Below are 20,494 nucleotides of genomic sequence, written 5' to 3'. Positions count from 1 at the left end.
CTAATTACTAATTAAAAATAACACAATTAAAATTAATAAAAATAATTAATGACTAATAAAAAATAATTTATAATTTACACATAAAAATTAAAAATTTTCTCAATAGTTAAGAGATTCAATAAATAGGCAAGGCATTATACAAAACAAAGCATCGTACAAAACAAATCTGGAAGGGGAAAAACAAAGCATAAATGTTTTCAATATAGTTAAGAGATTCAATAAACAAATAAAATAATCTACAGTATGCATATGATTATTAACAAACTTAAGAGATTCAATAGTTAAGCGTAAACAAACCAAACAAATCAAGCAACTGTAAATAGGAAAGATTAAGAAGAAGAAACCTTTGCTAGGTGTCTAGTGCGACTATAACCCCTGAAAAAATGAAGATTTACAGTAAGAAATCCGACGTTTGACAAAGAAGAAGAAGCAAACATGAGAGAAAAGAAAGTCTTGCGAACATACCTGGAGCAATCTTCACGAATTGAGATTTCTTTCGCCTTTGAAACAAAAATGAGCTAGGTTTTTTGGTTTGGGGGATCATCAGGGGCATCAATGCATCATTTCGAAAATGTTGGGGGTGGTTTCAACCTTTTACTGGCTCTAAAACGCATCTGATTGGGCCACATGCTTTGAGTTTCAAATTCAAAAACAAACTTTAGATCATTTTTCGGGCACGTCATCAAACGGGTCTGATGTCTGAAAAACAAGTTTTCCAGACACCAGATATGTGAAAAGTATTATCAAACGCGCCGTTAGACGATAAATCATTTAGTTTCTACGAAAGCAAGGTTATGCAGAGCAAAAGAGAACCAGGAGTAGAGGACATTTGGACACACTACTTCCTTTTTGTCACGAATTAAATAAGACGTTAAACTTTTTTTAAGAAAATCAAGAAGCAAAGCAGCATGTGGATTTATATAGGAACGTAACCCTACTTCCAATTACTTACTTGGATAGAAAGAAACATTAACGTCCCACAAAGAAATTGCATGTACAGACAACCCCAAAAAGGACAAGATGGGCATTAAAAGAAAGAATGGACGTCATGAGGCCCACTTTGGTTGTGATATTTAATAAGCCCGCCCACCAAGGGCTGCATGCATTCAGTTCATGAACGGGATTTAAAAAAATAAAAACACTCCGTGACAGGTTATTGATCTTGGCCTCTTGGGTGCTTGTGTTCATTCTGAACTCTGGAAGGAATCAGTAGATGATTTAATTAATTCCTTTCAACAAAATTAATTTGGGGTATTGACGTAGCTAGTGATGAAGACTTTGGGCTTAGTGGGCTCCCAAGCCACAGAGGTTCTCTTGTTGCCAACTTAATTTTATTCTATTATTGATTGGTCTTTACGTGTGGGCCGTGTGGCAGAGGCATTTAATTAATTTGGTGTGGGCCGCGTGGCTAATCCCATAATACATGTTTTGGGGATTTGAAGAACATTACCAATGACGTCGTTCATGAAGTATGTTCCTTGACCCCATCTGGTCTTATTTCCCCCCGTGGTCCTTTCTCATATTTTAGAGAATGTTTGGCAAGTTTTTTTGAGTAGATCTTTTAATATCCCATTAAACAAGAAGAGGTTTCTCAGACTAACTTTACGGTAAATGTCCTCACACTAACTTTACAGTTAGGGGTGTAAATGGATCGAATTTGAATTGAATCAGATAATATTCGAATTCGAACCCAATTAGAAAATATAATATATGAATGTGATACGATATCCCATGGATATTGTGAATTAATATTTGAATTCGAATATTTGATTTGATTCGAATTAGACCAATTAATTTTTTTAGATAATTGATAAATATATAATTTAATTATTTTATAAATTATATAAAACATTTAAGTATTATATATATTATATACAAAAACTAAATAATCGGTCAAATTCAAATATTTATTGAATCGAATCAGGTCATATCTGAATTTGACAGATTAGATATTTAAATTATCCAAATTCGATTTGATTATATTCAATTTCGAATTCGAAAAGGAATTTTTGAATAACATTAATACCCCTATTTGCAGCCACAATACCACCGTATTTTAAAAATATCTTCTATGAATAATAACATACAAGTACAAGAGATATTCTTGATATACAACAGAAAGAGCTTAAGGGATATTTGGTATCGATGGCAAATTTATCTTATAAACCTTTTGTACAATTTTTTCTTATAAACATTTTTTTTTTTTTACTCCAAAGCGCCATTAGGTGCCATATAAGCCAATTAGTAAAAAAATGGCCTTGAAAATGAAAAATGTTAGATTTTACATTTTTTTTGATAAACATCTCTCACGAAAATTGAGAGGCATGTTTTGTCTGATAAACGGTTCAATTAAACAACTTTTTTGACATTTTTCTGTGAAACGCATCTATGCTGCTAAGCTGGCATCGTTGCTCCGAAAAACACCATCCTAAATGTGTTGTCTATCAGGCATTTGAAGTGTTGGCCGCTTGGATTGTTCATCCTTTTATTAATATAAGCATGGAGCACTTGAAAGCTGCTGAATCAACCAATATAATTACCTGTTCGTGAGGGCTGCTTGCTTTTCTCAAGTGAACCCCATACAACCAGAAGTTATGTTGGGTGAAAAGTTTGGAAAACACAAATCGGTTGTCAGTCATTGGAAGGGTGGAACTTTTTTATTTTTCCCATCTGAGATTGGAGTCGCATAAAGGAGTGTAAACGAATTGAATTTGAATCGAATCTGATTAGAAAATTCGATTTGTTTTAAATTCAACCAATTAATTATTTTAGATAACTAATAAATATTTTATTTATATAATTTAATTATTATATATGAATTATATAAAACATTTAAATATTTTATATATTATATAAGAATTAAATAAGTAGTTAAGTTTGAATATTTATCGAATCGAATCAGATTATATCCAAAATATAATCCAATTAGATAATCGGTATAAATAAATCAATTACAATATTCAAATTATCTTAATTTGATTCAATTATATCAAATGTCAAATTTAAAATTAGAATTTCTAATACTAACACCTATAGTCGAATCAAAGAGCATATGTGAACTTCTATATGTATGAAGTGTAAATGTAATTTTCACCAAACGTCCAAACATGTGACCAACGAGATCGTCTTATTATGCTGTTTTTTTATGGAGAGAGATATTCTTAATGCAAAGCTGCAAAGCCGGCTTTGTGAACGGTATGATATAAGCACCCAAGCCAATTTAATACCTCTATCACATCTCACAAATTTTGAAAACAAATTAGTTGGAATGCTCCAAAATATAATTATATTAAAATATTCAGTGGCCAATATAGTCAAGGACCATCTTGATAAAATTCTAACGGTAAAAAAATATAAACAGGGAAATTCATCTCTTGTCATTTCTTGCCCCAAAAGAAATATGGATATTTGACGAGAATCAAATCATCTCGTCCCTCTTCTCTTCTTGTTTATTTGTTTACTTTTGAAAACGTACATTACATTTACCAAAATCGCTGCTGTCTTTATAGTACATCTCTGTTATCTTCTATTTGTAGTAATCCATCCCTCTTCTCTTCTCTTTGCAGTACATTTATATTAATTTTCAAAAGAAAAAAAAAATAATATGGCATTGTCTTCATTCGCGAGGATATTAATTGACACGTGTGACGGGATCCAGTTCTCCCCTTTGCCGTCGTCGTAATCGCTGCTGTCTTTATTGAACATTTCAACCTTCCAAGTTCCAACTTGATAGGGCTGTCGGTCCACCCTTCTACTCCCAAGTCCCAACTTCTGGCAACGTTCTCCTTTTGGAAGAGACCCCGCCAATTTAACAATTGCTAGCTGTCTTCACTTATTTTGACTTGGACCCCAAACAAGACTTTCTTGCCTCCCAAGTTTTGTGTGGAACCAGAAGTACGTAACCCTAAAATATTCATGTTTTCTAATTGTACCAAAACACCCCATCATACAATAACCCGAAGAAGCTTTTTAAAAGTAATACACTAAATAGACGAAGGATAGCTTTGATAATTCATATGAACCGAGAAATTTCTAGACCTTAGTTGCTCCCTTGCCGTTCTGCCACGTGTACCATTGTACCACCAAAAATCTCAACCGCCTTACCACATGCATATCAAGGCACGTGAAACTAACCCTGGTTAAGATCATGTTAACTCTTAACACTTCCAATTGCCACGGCGGCACGGCCTCATGCCTTCCGGCATCCTATTTAAACCCCCTTCTTTAAACCCGACGCTCGTCGTCATTCAAAGTCAAGTGAAGACGCCATAACTGAAAATTTCCACCGAAACGTTACGACATTTTTCCTATTCCTTAAATTGTTGTCCTGCCTGTTCTTGATTTTCATCTTCATTTTTACCGGTTTTTTCCCGTCTCGCTTCTCGACTTTCCAGTCTGAATCCGAAATGATGAGGAGCTCGAAGGCGGCCGCACCGCTGTTCATGCAGCTCGGTTTCCGTCTCTTCTCCACTACGACCGTCCGCACGGTTATCAACGAACCGGCGAATGGGATTCTAACCGGATTCCTCCATGGGGGTGCGTCGGGGGTGCCGGTGAGGACAAGCGTGGCGTGGGTCAGGTTCCCCGTGCTGGGTGTACGGAACGAGAGCACCTTGGCTTTCAAGGAGGAAGAACAAGAGAAGAACGTAGAAAGTGTTTCTGCCGGTGGCCTCGCCAAGCATCCGGAGGAAAAGGCGGTTGTGAGCTATTGGGGCGTGCCTCCGTCGAAGATGATGAAGGAGGATGGCACGGAGTGGAGGTGGAACTGCTTTAGGGTACCTTCTTCTTTGCTTGTTGCTTCCGGAATCGATTATTTTTGCGAATTTTAAATAATTTAATTAAAACATTTTCTAACTTTTCACTTACTATTTTAATTTATGCAATACAGCCATGGGAGACGTACAAAGCAGACCTGTCGATCGATCTAAAGAAGCACCACGCGCCCGTTACGTTCTTGGACAAGTTGGCTTACTGGACTGTCAAGGTTCTCAGATACCCAACTGATGTTTTCTTTCAGGTATGCTTATGCTTCTTTTTTCAAAGCTTAATTGATTCCTAAGTCGGAAAATGTCGGTGAGTCCTGAAATTTTGATTAAAACTGTGATCACAGAGGCGATATGGGTGTCGGGCGATGATGCTTGAGACGGTTGCGGCAGTTCCGGGCATGGTGGGAGGGATGCTATTGCATTTGAAGTCGCTAAGGCGGTTCGAGCACAGCGGAGGGTGGATAAAGGCATTGATGGAAGAAGCGGAGAACGAGCGGATGCACCTGATGACGTTCATGGAGGTGTCGCAGCCCAATTGGTATGAAAGAGCGCTGGTTCTCACCGTTCAGGGTGTGTTCTTCCATGCCTACTTCCTGGGTTACTTGATTTCGCCAAAGTTCGCACACCGGGTGGTGGGGTATCTGGAGGAGGAAGCGATACACTCGTATACGGAGTTCCTGAAGGAATTGGACAAGGGAAACATCGACAACGTGCCGGCTCCCGCCATAGCCATCGACTACTGGCAGTTGCCGCCGGACTCGACTCTCCGGGACGTGGTCATGGTTGTGAGGGCCGATGAGGCGCATCATCGCGATGTGAACCACTTTGCATCGGTAAGTTATAATTTGTCATGACTATTGATTAATTGATTTAGATTTGGTTAAACCGAGTACTAATAGTTGTTAATTGTATTGGTTTTGGAATACAGGACATTCACTACCAGGGGCATGAGCTGAGGGAGTCTCCGGCTCCGATTGGATATCACTGAGCTGTCGGAATGGAGAGATGGAGAAACCATTGTTTGTTTTTACTTCAATAAAAGATGAAGATATTGTCCTGAATTAAAAAAAAAAAAAAGTGAAGGATCTATTGATGAGTTTTTGGAGGTAGTGCATGGAATTACTGATTAATAGTTTTCTACTGTAAATATATGATCGTGTATATGTTTAAATGTTATTGACTTGATATTGAACGCTCTTATGCCATTTCTTTATCATCGCCATCTTCAGAAGTATCGGATGCCTTAGAGTAAGGGTAAATTGCTGAGCCCGTGAAGTTTCTGACCGTTGTTGCACGACGTTGTAACTTGTAAGCACGTTAAACTGTGAAAAGTGGGTTTTAATATTTTGGGAGAATGAATGATCAGTCCATCTTAGATTTTTCTAGCCCCACCGTACAGGGGATGAATCTGACCGTTAATTGATGCCAAATTCACGTGCTGAATCGGATCGTGAATTGATGCCAAGTTTACTAGTAGGAACCGGACGGGAATAGGGGTCTACTAGTACACTATGGGGCTGTCATTCAGAATTATGCACGGGGTTGGTTAAGGTTATTAGGCTGTCATTCAGAATTTACATTGGGATGCAGTGTACTTAATCCTACATTCCCTCAATATCCAGCCTACTCTTTTCAAGAGATTAATACCCACTTTTGAGAGTTGTCACAATATTTACGAAGGGCTCATTTAATGTGTTTACTTTATTGTGTTTAGGTCAGGCTCAAATGCCCCAGTTGCACTCACTTATCTTGTTAATTGCATATATTTTTAATTAGACCTTAGAATTTTACAAAAAGACAAAATATCCAAAATACCATGAAGTTTTTACCTTAGAATTTTACAAAAAGACATAAAATATCCAAAATACTTTGAAGTTTTTTTACCAAAATGTTTATTTTCAAATTTTCTATTCATAATAATCATTAGCCCAAACCTTTACCATTACAACACTTCACCTCCAGTGACATACTTGCACTTACACGCTGGTGCTTGGACAGCTCGGGTGTGAGAAAGTCACTTTGTCGAGTTGCAACAAAGAATAGATCAATGTCTAGGTTGCTTTTTCTTAGATGAACACTCCGATGTTAAAGTTAATGAGCTATTAATGTATTTGTAATAATGCAAGAGAGCTAGAGTGTATGAGAGCCCTATTGTTTTTACTTGTTTTATCTTCTCAAGGCTATGTTTGGGTTGTTTAATCTTCTCGGCGCTATGCAGTATAAAGAAGGTTCTCAACGAATCTTATTGTTTTTACTTGAGTTACTGCTAGGGTTATAAGCTTTTTGGAGGATTTCCAACAAAGGTGAGGAACTAGAAGAGTAGGTATTTCCTCCTTTCCCAGGAGGTCAGCTAGCCTATGGACACTGTTTGACAACATAGGGTGAGAAAGGTTTCTGAGGTCCAACGCCTTGTACATCAGCGATTAATGATAGATCAGTTCTTGGCCGAGCCTATGCTCACTCGGGCTGGCATGAGTCCTATAGGTAGGTCAGCCTAATCATAACTTGTCTGTATATTGGACTATGTGTTTCCTTAGAAATGGCGAGTGTTGCTTTCCTCCTGCAAGCAACCAAAAGGCCCTCAAAAAAGAAGAGAAGGGCAGTTGACACCTTAGTCCGCTTGTCAATGGAGAGTTCGTCGACCGATGCCGAGGAGAGGTCAACTGTGTGCATACCTGAGGTCATCGACCTTGAAGGGGGCAGCAACCCCATGTCATAGAGCCTGCTCAAGTCGCCATAGGTCAGATCGCCTCGTCGCCCCAGAAAAAGTGCACCACTGGCCCCTCTCACTCTGACATACCTCGATTCGTCCCTAATATTGACGTTTTCATTACTGACCGTCTAACCAACCCTCTGGTTGCCTTGTGATTGGGGAGGGGGATCCTTCTTCCTAAGGACTTCTAGTACTACAACGGGCTCAATCTTGCTAACATCGGCACAAGGATGACTTGGTGCATCCTACAAGTGTGTGATCTTAATTTCCAATCTCTACTTTTCTTCTTTGCAGGCAAACTTGATGGGCCATATCTTGTCAAATCAGATTGTCGTGTCTAAGCGTGAAAAGCAGGAGATGCAAGCGAACATAGAGATCCTGCAGGCCCAATTGGAGGGAGCTTGCCTAAGCATCGAGGTGCCCTACCACAATGCAGAGGAGAAACGCAAACATTTCTATGAGCTTAGCGCCGACATGCAGCGAGATTTGGAGGTGGTCAAAGGGACCATTGCCACTCTGACCGATGAAGTGCAGACCAAGGATCATTAGCTGGAAGAGTGGTAGACTAAATATACTGAAGATATTTGACGTGTTGAGGTCGTAGTAGTTGAGCGTCTCTACCGATCATTAGAGTATGAGTAGGAGAAGATCGATACACCCTTCCATTTATGAAGAGAGGATTCAAGCTATGCCACTGCTTCCTCAAGTCCCAACACCCCAAATTCAATTTCGGTACTCTACCGATTAGGTTGGTATTGGACGAGCTAGTCGTGTAGGTTGACAAAGAGGCTCTAACTCCAGATGAGGATGTTGGTGAGGTCAGCGATGTGGCAGAGGACGAGGGAACGAACGAGGTCGACGATAGTCTGCAGGGTGATGGTGAGTCTTTGTTCATGTCTTTAGACAATTACTGTGCTTGGAGCTTGCGTGCTCCTGAAAGTTTCTTTCTTAAAGCCTGTGTGCTCTTGAACGTTTCTTTCTTTGCCTTCCTATTTTTGAATGGATGTCCCTCTTTTCTCTTTTTTGAATGAATAGGATCAGTCTTTCCTGTACACTCTGTGTCTTCTTTCGCGCCCTTTATTAAAACACAATCTGAGGTTGTCATGGTGCACCTATGCTTAGATCTTGAAGTGACTAGACTTGCGATTTCGGCTAAGCCAAAACACTACCGAACTATATATCTTCTCGGCTAAGTCGAAGCGTTGTCGAGCTACCGACATCTTCCGAGGTTGACATAGGGGGTCGTAGAGCTGAAAGCGGTTTGGCTTCCCCTTATTCATTTAGTAGTTTGACCAGATCACCGTAATGGTTAGTAAATACTATTGCTTCTACAGACGCAACTCGAAACTTTTGAACTCCTCATAAGTAATATCTCCTTAAGTTATTAATGTTCCAGGCATGGGGTACCTGCCTCCCCTCCAATGTTTCAAGCTCATATGTGCCTTCACCGATCACCTTGTGCAATTTATAGTGGCCTTCTCAATTTGAACCTATCTTTCCCACATCAAGCTTAGCTACTATAACCTTCCTTAGTACCAGGTTGCCAAATCGAAATTGACGTCTCTTAACTCGGGCATTATAGTATTGAATTACTTGTTGTTGGTATGCTGTGGTTCGAATATAGGCTAAGTCACGAATTTCCTCCATTAGGTCAAGGTTAGTCCATAGCTCGTCCTCATTAGCTTCCTCGCCATATGTCTTAGACTGCAAGGTTAGCATTTTGATTTCAATTAGGATGACAACCTCCATCCCATACATCAAGTTGAAAGGAGTTTTGTCGGTCGTTGTCTTGATGGTAGTTCGGTAGGACTAGAGAACACTGCACAACTCGTCCACCCACAAACCCTTAGCTCAGGAAAGTTGATCTTTCAGTCCGTGGAGGATCACCTTGTTCATCACTTCAGCCTGACTGTTTGCTTAAGGGTGAGCCACCGAAGTGAAGTTTTGTTGGATTCCCATCTTGGCATACCAGTTCTAAAACTTGATGTCTTTGAATTGTTTTCCATTGTCTGATATCAACACCTTAGGAGTCCAAATTTGTAGATAGTGTTCAACTAGAAGAATATTTGGACTCTATGAGCTTTGATGGATACCAGCGGCTCGACTTCCACCCACTTAATAAAATAGTCCATCGCGACCACCAAGAACCTCCTCTGCTTGGTTGCAGGTAGGAAGGGACTGATAATGTTTATTCCCCATTGCATGAATGGTTAGGGCTGGTAAGGTATCTCAGGTTGGCAGTGGCCTGACGTGGTATGTCGGTGTGCCACTGACATTTGTTGCACTTTTGAACTAACTCCACTACGTTTTCCATAATTGTGGGCTAGTAGTAGCCTTGTCTTAGAGCTTTCTGGACTAGCGACCTGACCCCCCAAGTGTCCACCATAGAGACTTTCATGGGTTTGGTATAACGCCTAGTTTGCTTTTGTTGGTCGCAAGCAACACAAGTAAGGGAGTGTGAATGACTTGCAATACAGTTGCTCGACAATGATAACATGTCAAACTGACTACTGCTCTGCCCTTTGAGTTGCGTTGCATTCTGCTAGTAGGGTTCCATGGAGCAAATGGTCAATGAGCGGGTCAATCCAAATCAGTTCCGTAACCAAAACAAGAGCGCCCTCTATGCTAGGTCGTGGTAGGTCTTCAATGTAAATTGTCCTCTTTGTGATGTCCATTGCATTGGCCAGATTCAAGAGCACGTTGGCCACAATGTTTTCGGATCTTGAAACTTGTTGGATGTACCAAGAGTGAAAATTGGGCAAGAGCTCTCCAACCTTGGCTAGGTAGGCCAACATGGCAGGCTCCCGAGCCTCATACTACCCATTCACTTGATTCACCACTAGTTGGGAGTCACTGTATACCACGAGATGTTTTGTGCCAACCTCTTTTGCCAATGATAGCCCGATTATCAGTCCTCATACTTAACTTCATTGTTTGAAGCTTGGAATGCAAATCGAAGAGCGTACTCCAACTTCACCTCACTAGGTCCATAGAGGATTGGCCCAGTTCAGCTTCTACACTAGTTGGATGAGCCACCCACATGGAGGATCCAGGGCTTCTCGTCCCAAGTCGGGTTGAGCGCCGAGATGGTAGATACCTCCGAGGTGGTCATGGGCTCAACAACTTCGGGGGTTGGCGTGCTGAATGTGCATTCAACAACAAAGTCTGTCAGGACCTGGGCCTTGATCGATGGGTGTGGCTTGTACCGGTATCATACTCGCTAAGCTCGATTGTCCATTTTGTTAACCTTCTTGTGACCTCGGGTTTCCAAAGGATCTACCTCAGAGGTCGATCGGTCAGAACTATGATAGTATTGGCCTAAAAGTAAGGGTGTAGTTTATAGGTTTCTAGCACCAACGCGAAGGCTAGCTTTATGATGTTCGAGTACCTCGTCTTGGCAACATTCAAAACTTTACTTGTGTAATATGTATGTTGCTGCACCTCATCCACCTCACAAACTAGAACTGAGCGGACTACCTCGTTACTCGCTAAAAGGTGAAGTTTTAACTCATCTTCAAGTTTCGACCTAGTTAGCAAGGTGGTCAACTTAGGTATCCTTTTCAGTTTGTCAAATGTGAGCTGGAAGTCTTTAGTCCACTCAAAGTCTTGGTTATTTTTTATGGATTTGAAGAACGAAAGACACCGCACAACCGGCTTAGACATAAACCAGTTCAGGGCGGTTATCCTGCCTATTAGACTTTGAGCTTCTTTAATCGACCTAGGGGGACTTAATATCTAGGATGACATCGATTTTCTACAGGTTGGCTTCAATATTGCGTCAGTTCATTATGTATCCGAGGAACTTGCCCAATGTGACCCCGAAGGCGCACTTGTTCGGGTTGAGCTTCATGTTATATTTTATTAGAATGTTAAAAACACAGTTTAGGTCAGAAATTAAAGAGTTTGAAAATTGGGTTTTAACAACCATATCTTCGACATAAGCTTCTATTTTATTTTCAATTAAATCAAAAAATACTTTATTTACAAGACACTAGTAGGATGCTCCAGCGTTTTTTAATCCAAGGGGCATAACTTTATAATAGTGCAAGTCCATTTTAGTTACAAAAGTAGTTTTTTCCTAGCCGGTTAGATCCATTTGGATTTGGTTATAGCCGAACTAGGCATCCATGAAACTCAACAGTTTGAACCTTGAGGTCTTACCTACCAGGCGGTCTATCATAGGGAGTGGGGAGCTATCCTTTGGGCAGTCTCTATTGAAGTTGGTGTAGTTGACACACATGCGCCATTTGCCATTGGCCTTCTTTACGAGCATTGGGTTTGCTACCCTACCTCATTGTCCACTATCTTCCACCACTCCTAGGCAAGGTTCTTTTTCCTCTATCGGACCGGTCTAATTAAAGGGTCAACATTCAACATATGAGTTATGATAGAGGGGTCTATGTTAGGCATTTCTGCTCTCAACCAATCAAAAACATCTAAATTATTAATTAAAAATCTTACTAATTCAGATAGCAGTGATTCCGTGAGGCGGGCTCCGATCTGCACCATCTTCACAGGGTCGCAATCTAAGACTAACACCAGGATGGTACCTCCATGGGGTGAGCTCTCTCGTCGTCATTCTCCGGGGTCAGCACCAAGTCGACATCAACAACCTGCTTTCCTTTCCCTTTCAACGTGGCAACGTAGCACTTCTACGATTCATGCTAATCTCCTCGCACCACTCCCACTCCATAATATACCAGGAATTTCATCAACAGATGATAGGTCAACACCACAACTTTGAGGGTGTGTAGGATTGGTCAGCCCAAGATTATGACGAGGGAGTTGTGACCGCTAAAAAGTTGTGGTTGAAGTGCACTTGGTTTGGTGGCGAGCCTGCTATCACTAGCATTCTTATGTGGCCGAGAGGCCGCACCACTTCTCCCCTGAAGTTGACCAGGGGGACATCGGCTGGTAGCATGTCCTTTCTCTCTAGCTCCATCTGTTCGAAAGCCTCCAGGAAAATGGTATCCACCGAGCTCCTGCTATCACTAGCATTCTTATGTGGCCGAGAGGCCGCACCACTTCTCCGCTGAAGTTGACCAGGGGGACATCGGCTGGTAGCATGTCCTTTCTCTCTAGCTCCATCTGTTCGAAAGCCTCCTGGAAAATGGTATCCACCGAACTGTCGGAGTCGACCAGAATCCGCTTTACCTTGAAATCATTTATTACTAACTTGACCACGAGGGCGTCATCATGCGGCATGCGGATGCTAGATCCCACGAGCATCATCCTCGGTGAAGTAGATCACTTCCTCCATGAGGACGCGTAAGCGGGTACTAGTCCTCGTACATGAACTCCCAAACTGAGTTTTTCCCAGCCAAGGTGTTGCATCCTGCCATTGTGGACTCACCCGTAATCATGTTGATTACACCACGTATGGGTTGCTCTTCTGGTGGTGGGTCTCAGGGAGGTTGGTCCTTGCTCTTGAGATTTACTTACGTGGCGCTGAGATGTTATCTCACTGTTTTGAGGTGCCATGTGTCACTATGTCACTGGAGGGCCAAATCACCTCTCATCAGACCCCTTGTTCGAATTTTCTAAAATGAGATAAAAATATCCAAAATACACAAAATGTTTATTTTTCAAAATATTCTTCACAAGAATTATTAGCCCAAGTCCTTCTAGTCACAACACTCCTATCTGATCCCTAATGAAACACTAGTAGTGATGGAATTTAAAAAAAGGTAAAGTATTTAAAGGGATAATTTATTAAACTACCCTTCTTATGGTTTAACTAATTCACAACTTATACCTTTATTGATTAGATATTGTTTTGAACTATCCCTATTGTTTTTATAATTGTCGTCGTCATTGAATTCTAACATAAATGATGAAACGTCAAGTTTACCCTTTTATTAAATGATTTAAATCTTGTCCATCTTTTCTCAAACGTTAGCACTTCCTTCTTGGTTCCATGTCTATCATCGTCATTGTAACCTAGATCCCCATCACTTATTGAACCATCACCTATTCTCGGCTAATCAAAATCCCTATCACTTGTTGAACGACTAATTTTGTTTGCTCTCTATGTCCTGTCGACGTTCATCATCATTGCCTATCCTACTAGAAACCCTTTTACCATCTTTAGCCTCATCTATTGTGATTGACGGTGTGACTGATTCTTAAGGTCTAAGTGGTTTCAGTAGGTTTCTAATAGTGATGATTGTTAGGGAATGACAACTCTAGTGTCTACCGATACAATCAACTCTAAGAAATCCAAAAGAAATTGTTGACCATGTGGAAGAGCAAAAATGAATGATTGTGACCATTCGATCTTCACCGTCATCATCTACTCTCATCGGAGGGGAAACACTGCGAACGCGCTAGGTTACTATCATCATCCTCTGCTCTCGTTAGAGAGGATGACAAAGGGATATCTATAAAGGGAGAGCCTTGGGACTATAGAGAGAACAATAACCTTTAATCCTCTATGGAAGTTACTATCAGTTTGTCGCTCCTCTACGCTACTTCTCTCCTTTGCTCTCGTTGGAGAGGATGATGAAGGAAGATCTACAAAGGGAGAGCCTCGGGATTAAGGGGGGGGGGGGGATAGTAACTTTTAATCCTCTATGGAGGGAGAGCCTTGGGACTATAGAGAGAACAATAACCTTTAATCCTCTATGGAAGTTACTATCAGTTTGTCGCTCCTCTACGCTACTTCTCTCCTTTGCTCTCGTTGGAGAGGATGATGAAGGAAGATCTACAAAGGGAGAGCCTCGGGATTAAGGGGGGGGGATAGTAACTTTTAATCCTCTATGGAGGTTATTTCCGCTCCACTGTGCTGCTTCTCTCCTTTGCTCTCGTCACTCTATTCTTCGTTGAAAACGATGAACAGTAACCTTTCACTATTCAGCTTTTGTGGGATGCAACCAGAGGACTATTGGAAGCCCGACGAACTCCTAAAGATGTGTTTAACCAATAGGTCAGAAATGGAATCATCGATAGTAGCTCAGACAGTTTGCTCACTGAGGGATCTATATTCCAATCAAAGGGACAATGAATAGATGGCGAAAGGTTACCCGAGTGAGTGGTGCACCATGACCTAGGTCATGAACGATCTTGATGATGACACCCTTTGTTAGACAGTTTTGTATGCCCTTAGCTTCAATCAGAATGATGTACTTTATGAGTTTATTGTAAATGAATAAAAGTGCATATTTGATTCATGTTTCCTTGGTATGTTTCTGTGTAATACCCTTAAACTGGACACTTAATGAGACTCGTGTTAGTTTAGAATGTTCACAGCCAGTGGACCGGTTTGGGGAGACCTATCCTGACAAGGCTGACACTATAGTACCACCAAGTCGGTTGGGGGGGGGTGTCTCAGCTACCGGGGTGAGACCCTAGGCACATACAGTGTAGGATTAATTGAATCTATGAATTGGACCAGATTTCCAGTATTGCCCTGGACCTTGGAGATTGATGGGCAAAACTGGAAAATTACACCCGACCCCTAGACTCGATTATGATACTGCACTAGGTGTCGGATTGGGCTGTCTTTGATGTACCAATCAGTGAGATCCTTTGTGGGGGTCAAAACCTGGGTATGTTGGGACAGTCCGAGAATTCATCTAAGTGGGTGATCATAGTGACAGGATCAGCCCCTTTGTCGGACAAAGGTAATGATCGGGGCTGCACTCTCACTAATGGAAACCAAGACTGCTGGCAGCCGATTTCAACCGTTGAGATTTGTTTTGCAAAGTATATTTTATATGAGATATAAAAGTATATATTATGGTTTCTAAAATGTTTGCAAAAGGTTTTAATTCCCGGGATCCATATAAGTAGAGAGTGCAACACTGTTCCTTGCAGCTGAGGGAGAGGTCCTCTCTTGTCGGGCAGTGTATGATCATTAAGGGCTGAGAGGTTAAGTGTAAGACCATTGAGAATAATACCTGATGGGCTAATCTTGCATCTGCCCACAGTCCCTGGGTGTTACAAGGTGGCTTGGCCCAGGGACCACTTAGGGTAAGTGTTGGGCCCATAGAGCCCATTTGATGGGTTTCAGGGGGTGCACTGTCCTTAACAGTGTATTCGGCCAGGCCTTGCAACAAAGGCTGGGCCGAACCCATGTGGCTGATGTGTAGATCAATGCTTGGGTCCCACGCCATACAAGGAAGCCCAACTGGGCAGCAGCTAGGAAGGTTAAGTGAGTACATAAGCTTAATGGGCCTAAAGCCCATTTCGAACTGGGCTATTCATTTAGTTAATAATGGGGCGAATTCTGAGATGGATTAGCAGGTAGGATAGAGTCTTGACCCTATCCACTCAGAGAGTCCAGATCTGAATGTGATTCAGATGTAAAAGCCTCCTAATGAGATTAGGAGAAAACTAATCTAATCTGCAGATAAGATAAGGGTTTATCCTTATCACCTAAAGAGAGGGCTGATCCAAATATGATTTGGATAAGCAGCTACTAATTGGATTAGGAGCTGATCTTTTAGGTTAACAAAAGAAGGAGGGGGCGGCAGCCTTATGGAGAGACACATCAGATTTTCTTGAGTGCTGAAATCAAGAAGAGAGAATTCTGCACCCTACGAATACTCTCTTGCCGCCTCCCTGTTCTTGTCACCCTGTTTGCCAGTTCGATCTCCAGTTGTGGGAGAAGTCAAGATTCGATCTTGACATCAGTTCTTTGAGAAAGAATTGATAGGAAGCTGTGCTCACGTGCCATGCTGCTGATTCTTGCAAAGGACAGAGTTCTTGGAGAAGAACACTACTGATTCTGCTCCATCCTGCACTGCGCCATCTTTAGTGGGAGCAGTCTTTGGATCCTTCCTTGGGCGTGAACACATCCATTGGGAGATACTACTTCTCCGTATCAGGTATAATTATCTCATACTCCTTTTGGTTCAGATCTGGTTCAGTTTAAGGTTCAAGAATGATCCTTGAAAATATGATTTTCTAAATAGGGAATGTGATTCCTAGTTGAAGGGAGAGAATTTTTTTTTTTGAAATTCGCCCCTTATTCCGCAATCTTTGGGCGTCCATGGGATAGATCTCTCATCCCTTCACCCTTGAGATATCCATTACGCTCACTGAAGTCAAAGCTTCTGAATATGGCCAGTCCCTTCTAGTGGTAGGTGTGGGACTAAATTCTAATCTATGCAACAATTCTTTGGGGCCCTCAATGGTTATATGTTCATTGTAGGGGCTTTTAATACCTCTTACAAGCTCAGCTACAACACCACCAATTCGTTTTACAACTTTATTATCATTGAACTTTCATTCAAATAGGAAGATAAAATGTTCAATGAGATATCTTTTAGGGGGTGTTCTTTTATTGGATTTTGAGAGTGGGAAAGTTGGCCAATGGGATTTTGGTTTAGATTGACCAAGAAACCTATGTTCTTTCAAATTTATGTTGGTATTAGGGAAATTTTATTTTCCTAGGTATCTCACTTATTCAGGTAAATGATACCCATCTCCAAGGTGGGTAAATAACTTTCTCACTTGGGGGGAAAGTTGCCAACACCTAAATTAGACAAAAATACCCCTTTTAATAATGGAATTTTATGGATAAAACAATCATTGCCTTATTTACTTGGGAAATGAAAGAACATGGGTAAATGCACTTACCTGAGTAAGTGTTTCCTAGGAAACATTTATATGGGTAAGTGTATTTACCTAGGTAAGTAACTTTTTGAAAAGTGAACAGGGCCTTAAGTCTGTGTATATTGTTCTTTAATTGAGTAGTTTAGAATGAAACCTACAGTCCTAAGCCTTCTAAAATAGAGTTTTAGGATTGTGAAGCATTACCCAACATTTCCTATTTAGAGAGTTGTAGGATTATAGGAATTTTTTGTAGATCCAATTGTTACCATTTTGAAAAATTGAAGAAGAATGAAGGATAAAATAGTCTTTTCCAGCTTTCTATTCAGATGCTACTGAGTATCAATTGCAAAAAAAAAAACATAGGGGTACTCTATGTGATTTTCCAAAGGTTAGGGTAAGCTTTAGTCCATTTGCTAAAATGAGAAAGATAACAGTTTATGGCAAAGATAACAATGAGAAAGAAAAAAAGACTCTATTGCCTACTTTTTACTCCAATTCCTCTCGTGCTTTATTTTATCTTCTCATTCTAGTTTTCTTTCTAGCTTAGCACTGTTGTTTTTCGGCTCCTTATTACCATCCATTTGTCTCACATTAGTAGTATGGGATGTTGTTGTGGGGTATATATGTGCTTGGATTCCCTCCCTCTAATAGCTAGTTGTTAGGGGTGAATTCTCTAAAGGCATGTAACACTCCCCTTATTCAGTATTCTCTTACGACATCGGTTGTTAATTGCTATTACAATTTGTGTTTCAAAGCCTCCGTTTGGAAGGAGTATAAATACAAATACGTAGAACACAAAACCTTGTGTTTTGTATTATTTTGTATTTGCAGTGTTCATATTTGTATTTGAACTCTTTCCAAATTGAGCAAAATTGTCATGGATTCTGAGAATTCAAGTTTATTTAATAATTGATGAGAAGAAGTTAACCTATGTAATCTATTGGTGACGATTCTGACTTTTTTTTCCCTTTTGCTTTCCTTAATTTCCAACGCAAGTACAGTTAAATTTGTCTAGTTGCGTTAGGATTTAGGAGATCTCGAATTCAACTCACCCTTGATACTAATTTACGTTTGGTTTGAAGGAAAAGGTAGAGAGAGGAAGGCAAGCCAAACACAGGGTAGGCTACACAAATCCTCATTTCCTGTCATTGTATCTTGTCAAGAGCCATGTTTTCAGGTCAAACTGTGTAAAGTCTTATAATCAGTTCTATTATTTATTTTTAAATTACTTCAAAGTCCAAGCCGTATTTTCTTGGGTCTTTCCTTTGCTAAGAATCTGTTAACGTGCACCAAATTACTCTTGTAGATGAAGAATACGAAATCAAAATTTCAAATCTTGTTGCCATTTTAGCTTAATTATCACTGCAAGCAAAAAATAAAATAAAATAATAATTTAGCCATTAACACAAGTATACAGGAGAATGTGTGACCTATTCAAGGTATTTTTTTTTTCTATCATTCTTTGGTCTTTTATTTATGGCCTTATGGGTAAGGGTGTAAACTTGGTTCAAATATCGACACGTTCCGTATTTTAAAATTGAGCGCATAAGTATTACTTAGGGCTCGTTCTTTATTACTTTTTACTATGTTTCCAGCGTTATTGCACACTAACACCTACCCGGATAAATAGAGAGGCCAGAGGGAAAGAGCTCCTATTGATCCCTAGTCTGGATGAATTATTCGGAAAAGTATGGACAGGTTAATGTAGATTTTTTATTTATATTGCAGAATTATAAATATTCAAAATGTCAATAATTCACTCTCTATTCACTGTAAATTGACATCAATTTCGAACTAGCATCTACTCTAATTATACTTCGAACTTATAAATTCTGATTCTGACCCTGAGCTGAATCATCATTCTCCCATGGGCCTAAATCATTTGCCCATGTTGCGGGATGGGCTACACAACCTATAACCCCCCAATCCAAGTGCAGTGGGATTCGATTTCATGTCTCCGCTACAATTAAACAGGAGACCTTATCAATCAGTGGGTTGGCACCTTGCATAAAAGGTATCAGGTAATCGAGTAAATTTATTAAAAGAAATCGAGTAAATTGATATTCTCTAGTATTATCATTTTTTGTAATACCCAATACAGAGGAAATCTAATGAAGATACTGTGGTCTTGGGCTAGGATCTACTACCAATACAACGCTCTCAACACTATCCCAACTAGCCACTGCAGCCTTACATTGGGAACATCTCCCATCTCATACATGGGAGATGTTTCCCATGTACAGCTATAATGGCTGTTGGAAAATTGTTGGCAGCAGATCTGAACTCCAAAGACTCCCATACTCACTTATATACATTTAAAGCTATGAAGTGTCATTATGGGATTCTTTGAGGCTATAATGGTAATCCACTAAGTCATTGTCCAAAGTTCAAACCATCTGCTTCCCATGTCCGTCAGCTCATCTGTCATCTTCCTATTTCCATCATAAACAAATAATCTTCACAGTTCACACTCTTCTCTACGCCTTGCTTCTCACGAAATTTTTATTTAATAAGTCTCTTCGTTAGTCATTCTTTTTTTCCTTTTTAATTTTTAAGGATAAATTACTGAAACTTCCCCCGAAGTTTGGTAATTACAATTATTTTCCCAGAACTTTTTTAATACAGTTGCAAGTATATTCCTCTGTTAAAATCCTCTAGCAAGAGATATAAAAAATGTAAAAAAAAATGCCTATATAATTATTTGTGACTAAAATGTTTATTTTCTAAATTTTCTCTTCATATCAATTCTATCCAAACCTTTTCAATCGATTTATTTCCTAATTTTATAGCTACAATTTTTAGATTTTCTTTTTTTTTGTTATTCATAATGTGTGTATTGTTGTTCTATAGAAATCAAACTCAACAGTAATGTATGGGTGTGTTGGACATTTTTGTGTCTCTTATTAAAGGATTCCAAATAAAGGGGTTTATTTGCAACTGTCTGAATATTCAAAAGAAGTAATTGCAATTATTAGACTTCAGCGTAGATTTGAGCAACAGTCAAAACTTCAGCAAAGTCTTCAGCAATTTTGTTCTTAGGCTTTTATAAACCGCGTCTTTATCTATTTTGATAACAATGCACACGCGCAGCTCTGCGGAAATGATTATGTTGCCAATCCGGATCACCTACCCAATACCCTCCCAACATGATCTCACACCATACAACTCCTTTTAGTAGGTCCCAATATCATGGTAAAATATGCAGTATCAGATCTGTTGGGAGAGTGTTGGAACGCCTATTGTTGGCAGGTGATTCCAACTCTTCTGTGGTCCCTACAGAAAGATGCAAGGGGCCTATGACTGTGGCCCGACCCCTCTGACCCATGGTGTGAGTTCGGATGTAGCATATCAGTCCTGAAAGAATCTAAGGAATGTTCACGTTTTGAAAAATCTTAACGGTTTAGCAGCCGCTGATGGCGACAAGATCCCGAAAGAATCTAAGGAATATGCACGTTCT

At 40.1% G+C, this 20,494-nt stretch overlaps 1 protein-coding gene and 2 long non-coding RNA genes across 3 annotated transcripts; 1 reads left to right on the top strand and 2 right to left on the bottom strand.

Moving 5' to 3' along the window:
• Positions 1-219: 219 nt before the first annotated feature.
• On the bottom strand, positions 220-885 carry LOC148801168 (uncharacterized). Its single transcript, XR_016083562.1, has 2 exons — positions 466-885; positions 220-375 (listed from the first exon to the last, which is right to left on the bottom strand). It is a non-coding gene; the product is annotated as an uncharacterized LOC148801168 (long non-coding RNA).
• Positions 886-4,182: 3,297 nt separating this feature from the next.
• LOC104612872 (ubiquinol oxidase 2, mitochondrial-like) lies at positions 4,183-5,982 on the top strand. Its single transcript, XM_010280498.3, has 4 exons — positions 4,183-4,775; positions 4,889-5,017; positions 5,111-5,599; positions 5,695-5,982. The coding sequence occupies exons 1-4, from the start codon at positions 4,407-4,409 to the stop codon at positions 5,752-5,754; spliced, it is 1,047 nt and encodes a 348-aa protein (XP_010278800.1). The 5' UTR covers positions 4,183-4,406; the 3' UTR covers positions 5,755-5,982.
• LOC148801167 (uncharacterized) lies at positions 5,818-18,730 on the bottom strand. Its single transcript, XR_016083633.1, has 2 exons — positions 6,596-18,730; positions 5,818-6,544 (listed from the first exon to the last, which is right to left on the bottom strand). It is a non-coding gene; the product is annotated as an uncharacterized LOC148801167 (long non-coding RNA).
• Between the last annotated feature and the right edge of the window lie 1,764 nt (positions 18,731-20,494).

The sequence above is a fragment of the Nelumbo nucifera genome, chromosome 3 (assembly GCF_055504915.1).
Source record: "Nelumbo nucifera cultivar China Antique chromosome 3, China Antique-T2T, whole genome shotgun sequence".
Classification (NCBI taxonomy): domain Eukaryota; kingdom Viridiplantae; phylum Streptophyta; class Magnoliopsida; order Proteales; family Nelumbonaceae; genus Nelumbo; species Nelumbo nucifera.
The sequence above is the reverse complement of the archived record's forward strand: the minus strand, read 5'-3'. Positions and strand labels throughout refer to the sequence as shown.

Bases quoted from the DNA above. Each gene is read 5' to 3' on its own strand.
- LOC104612872 (XM_010280498.3), top strand. From the start codon at position 4,407: ATGATGAGGAGCTCGAAGGCGGCCGCACCGCTGTTCATGCAGCTCGGT. The intron at 4,776-4,888 runs GTACCTTCTTCT...TATGCAATACAG, and splicing joins GGAGGTGGAACTGCTTTAGG to CCATGGGAGACGTACAAAGC. The intron at 5,018-5,110 runs GTATGCTTATGC...CTGTGATCACAG, and splicing joins CAACTGATGTTTTCTTTCAG to AGGCGATATGGGTGTCGGGC.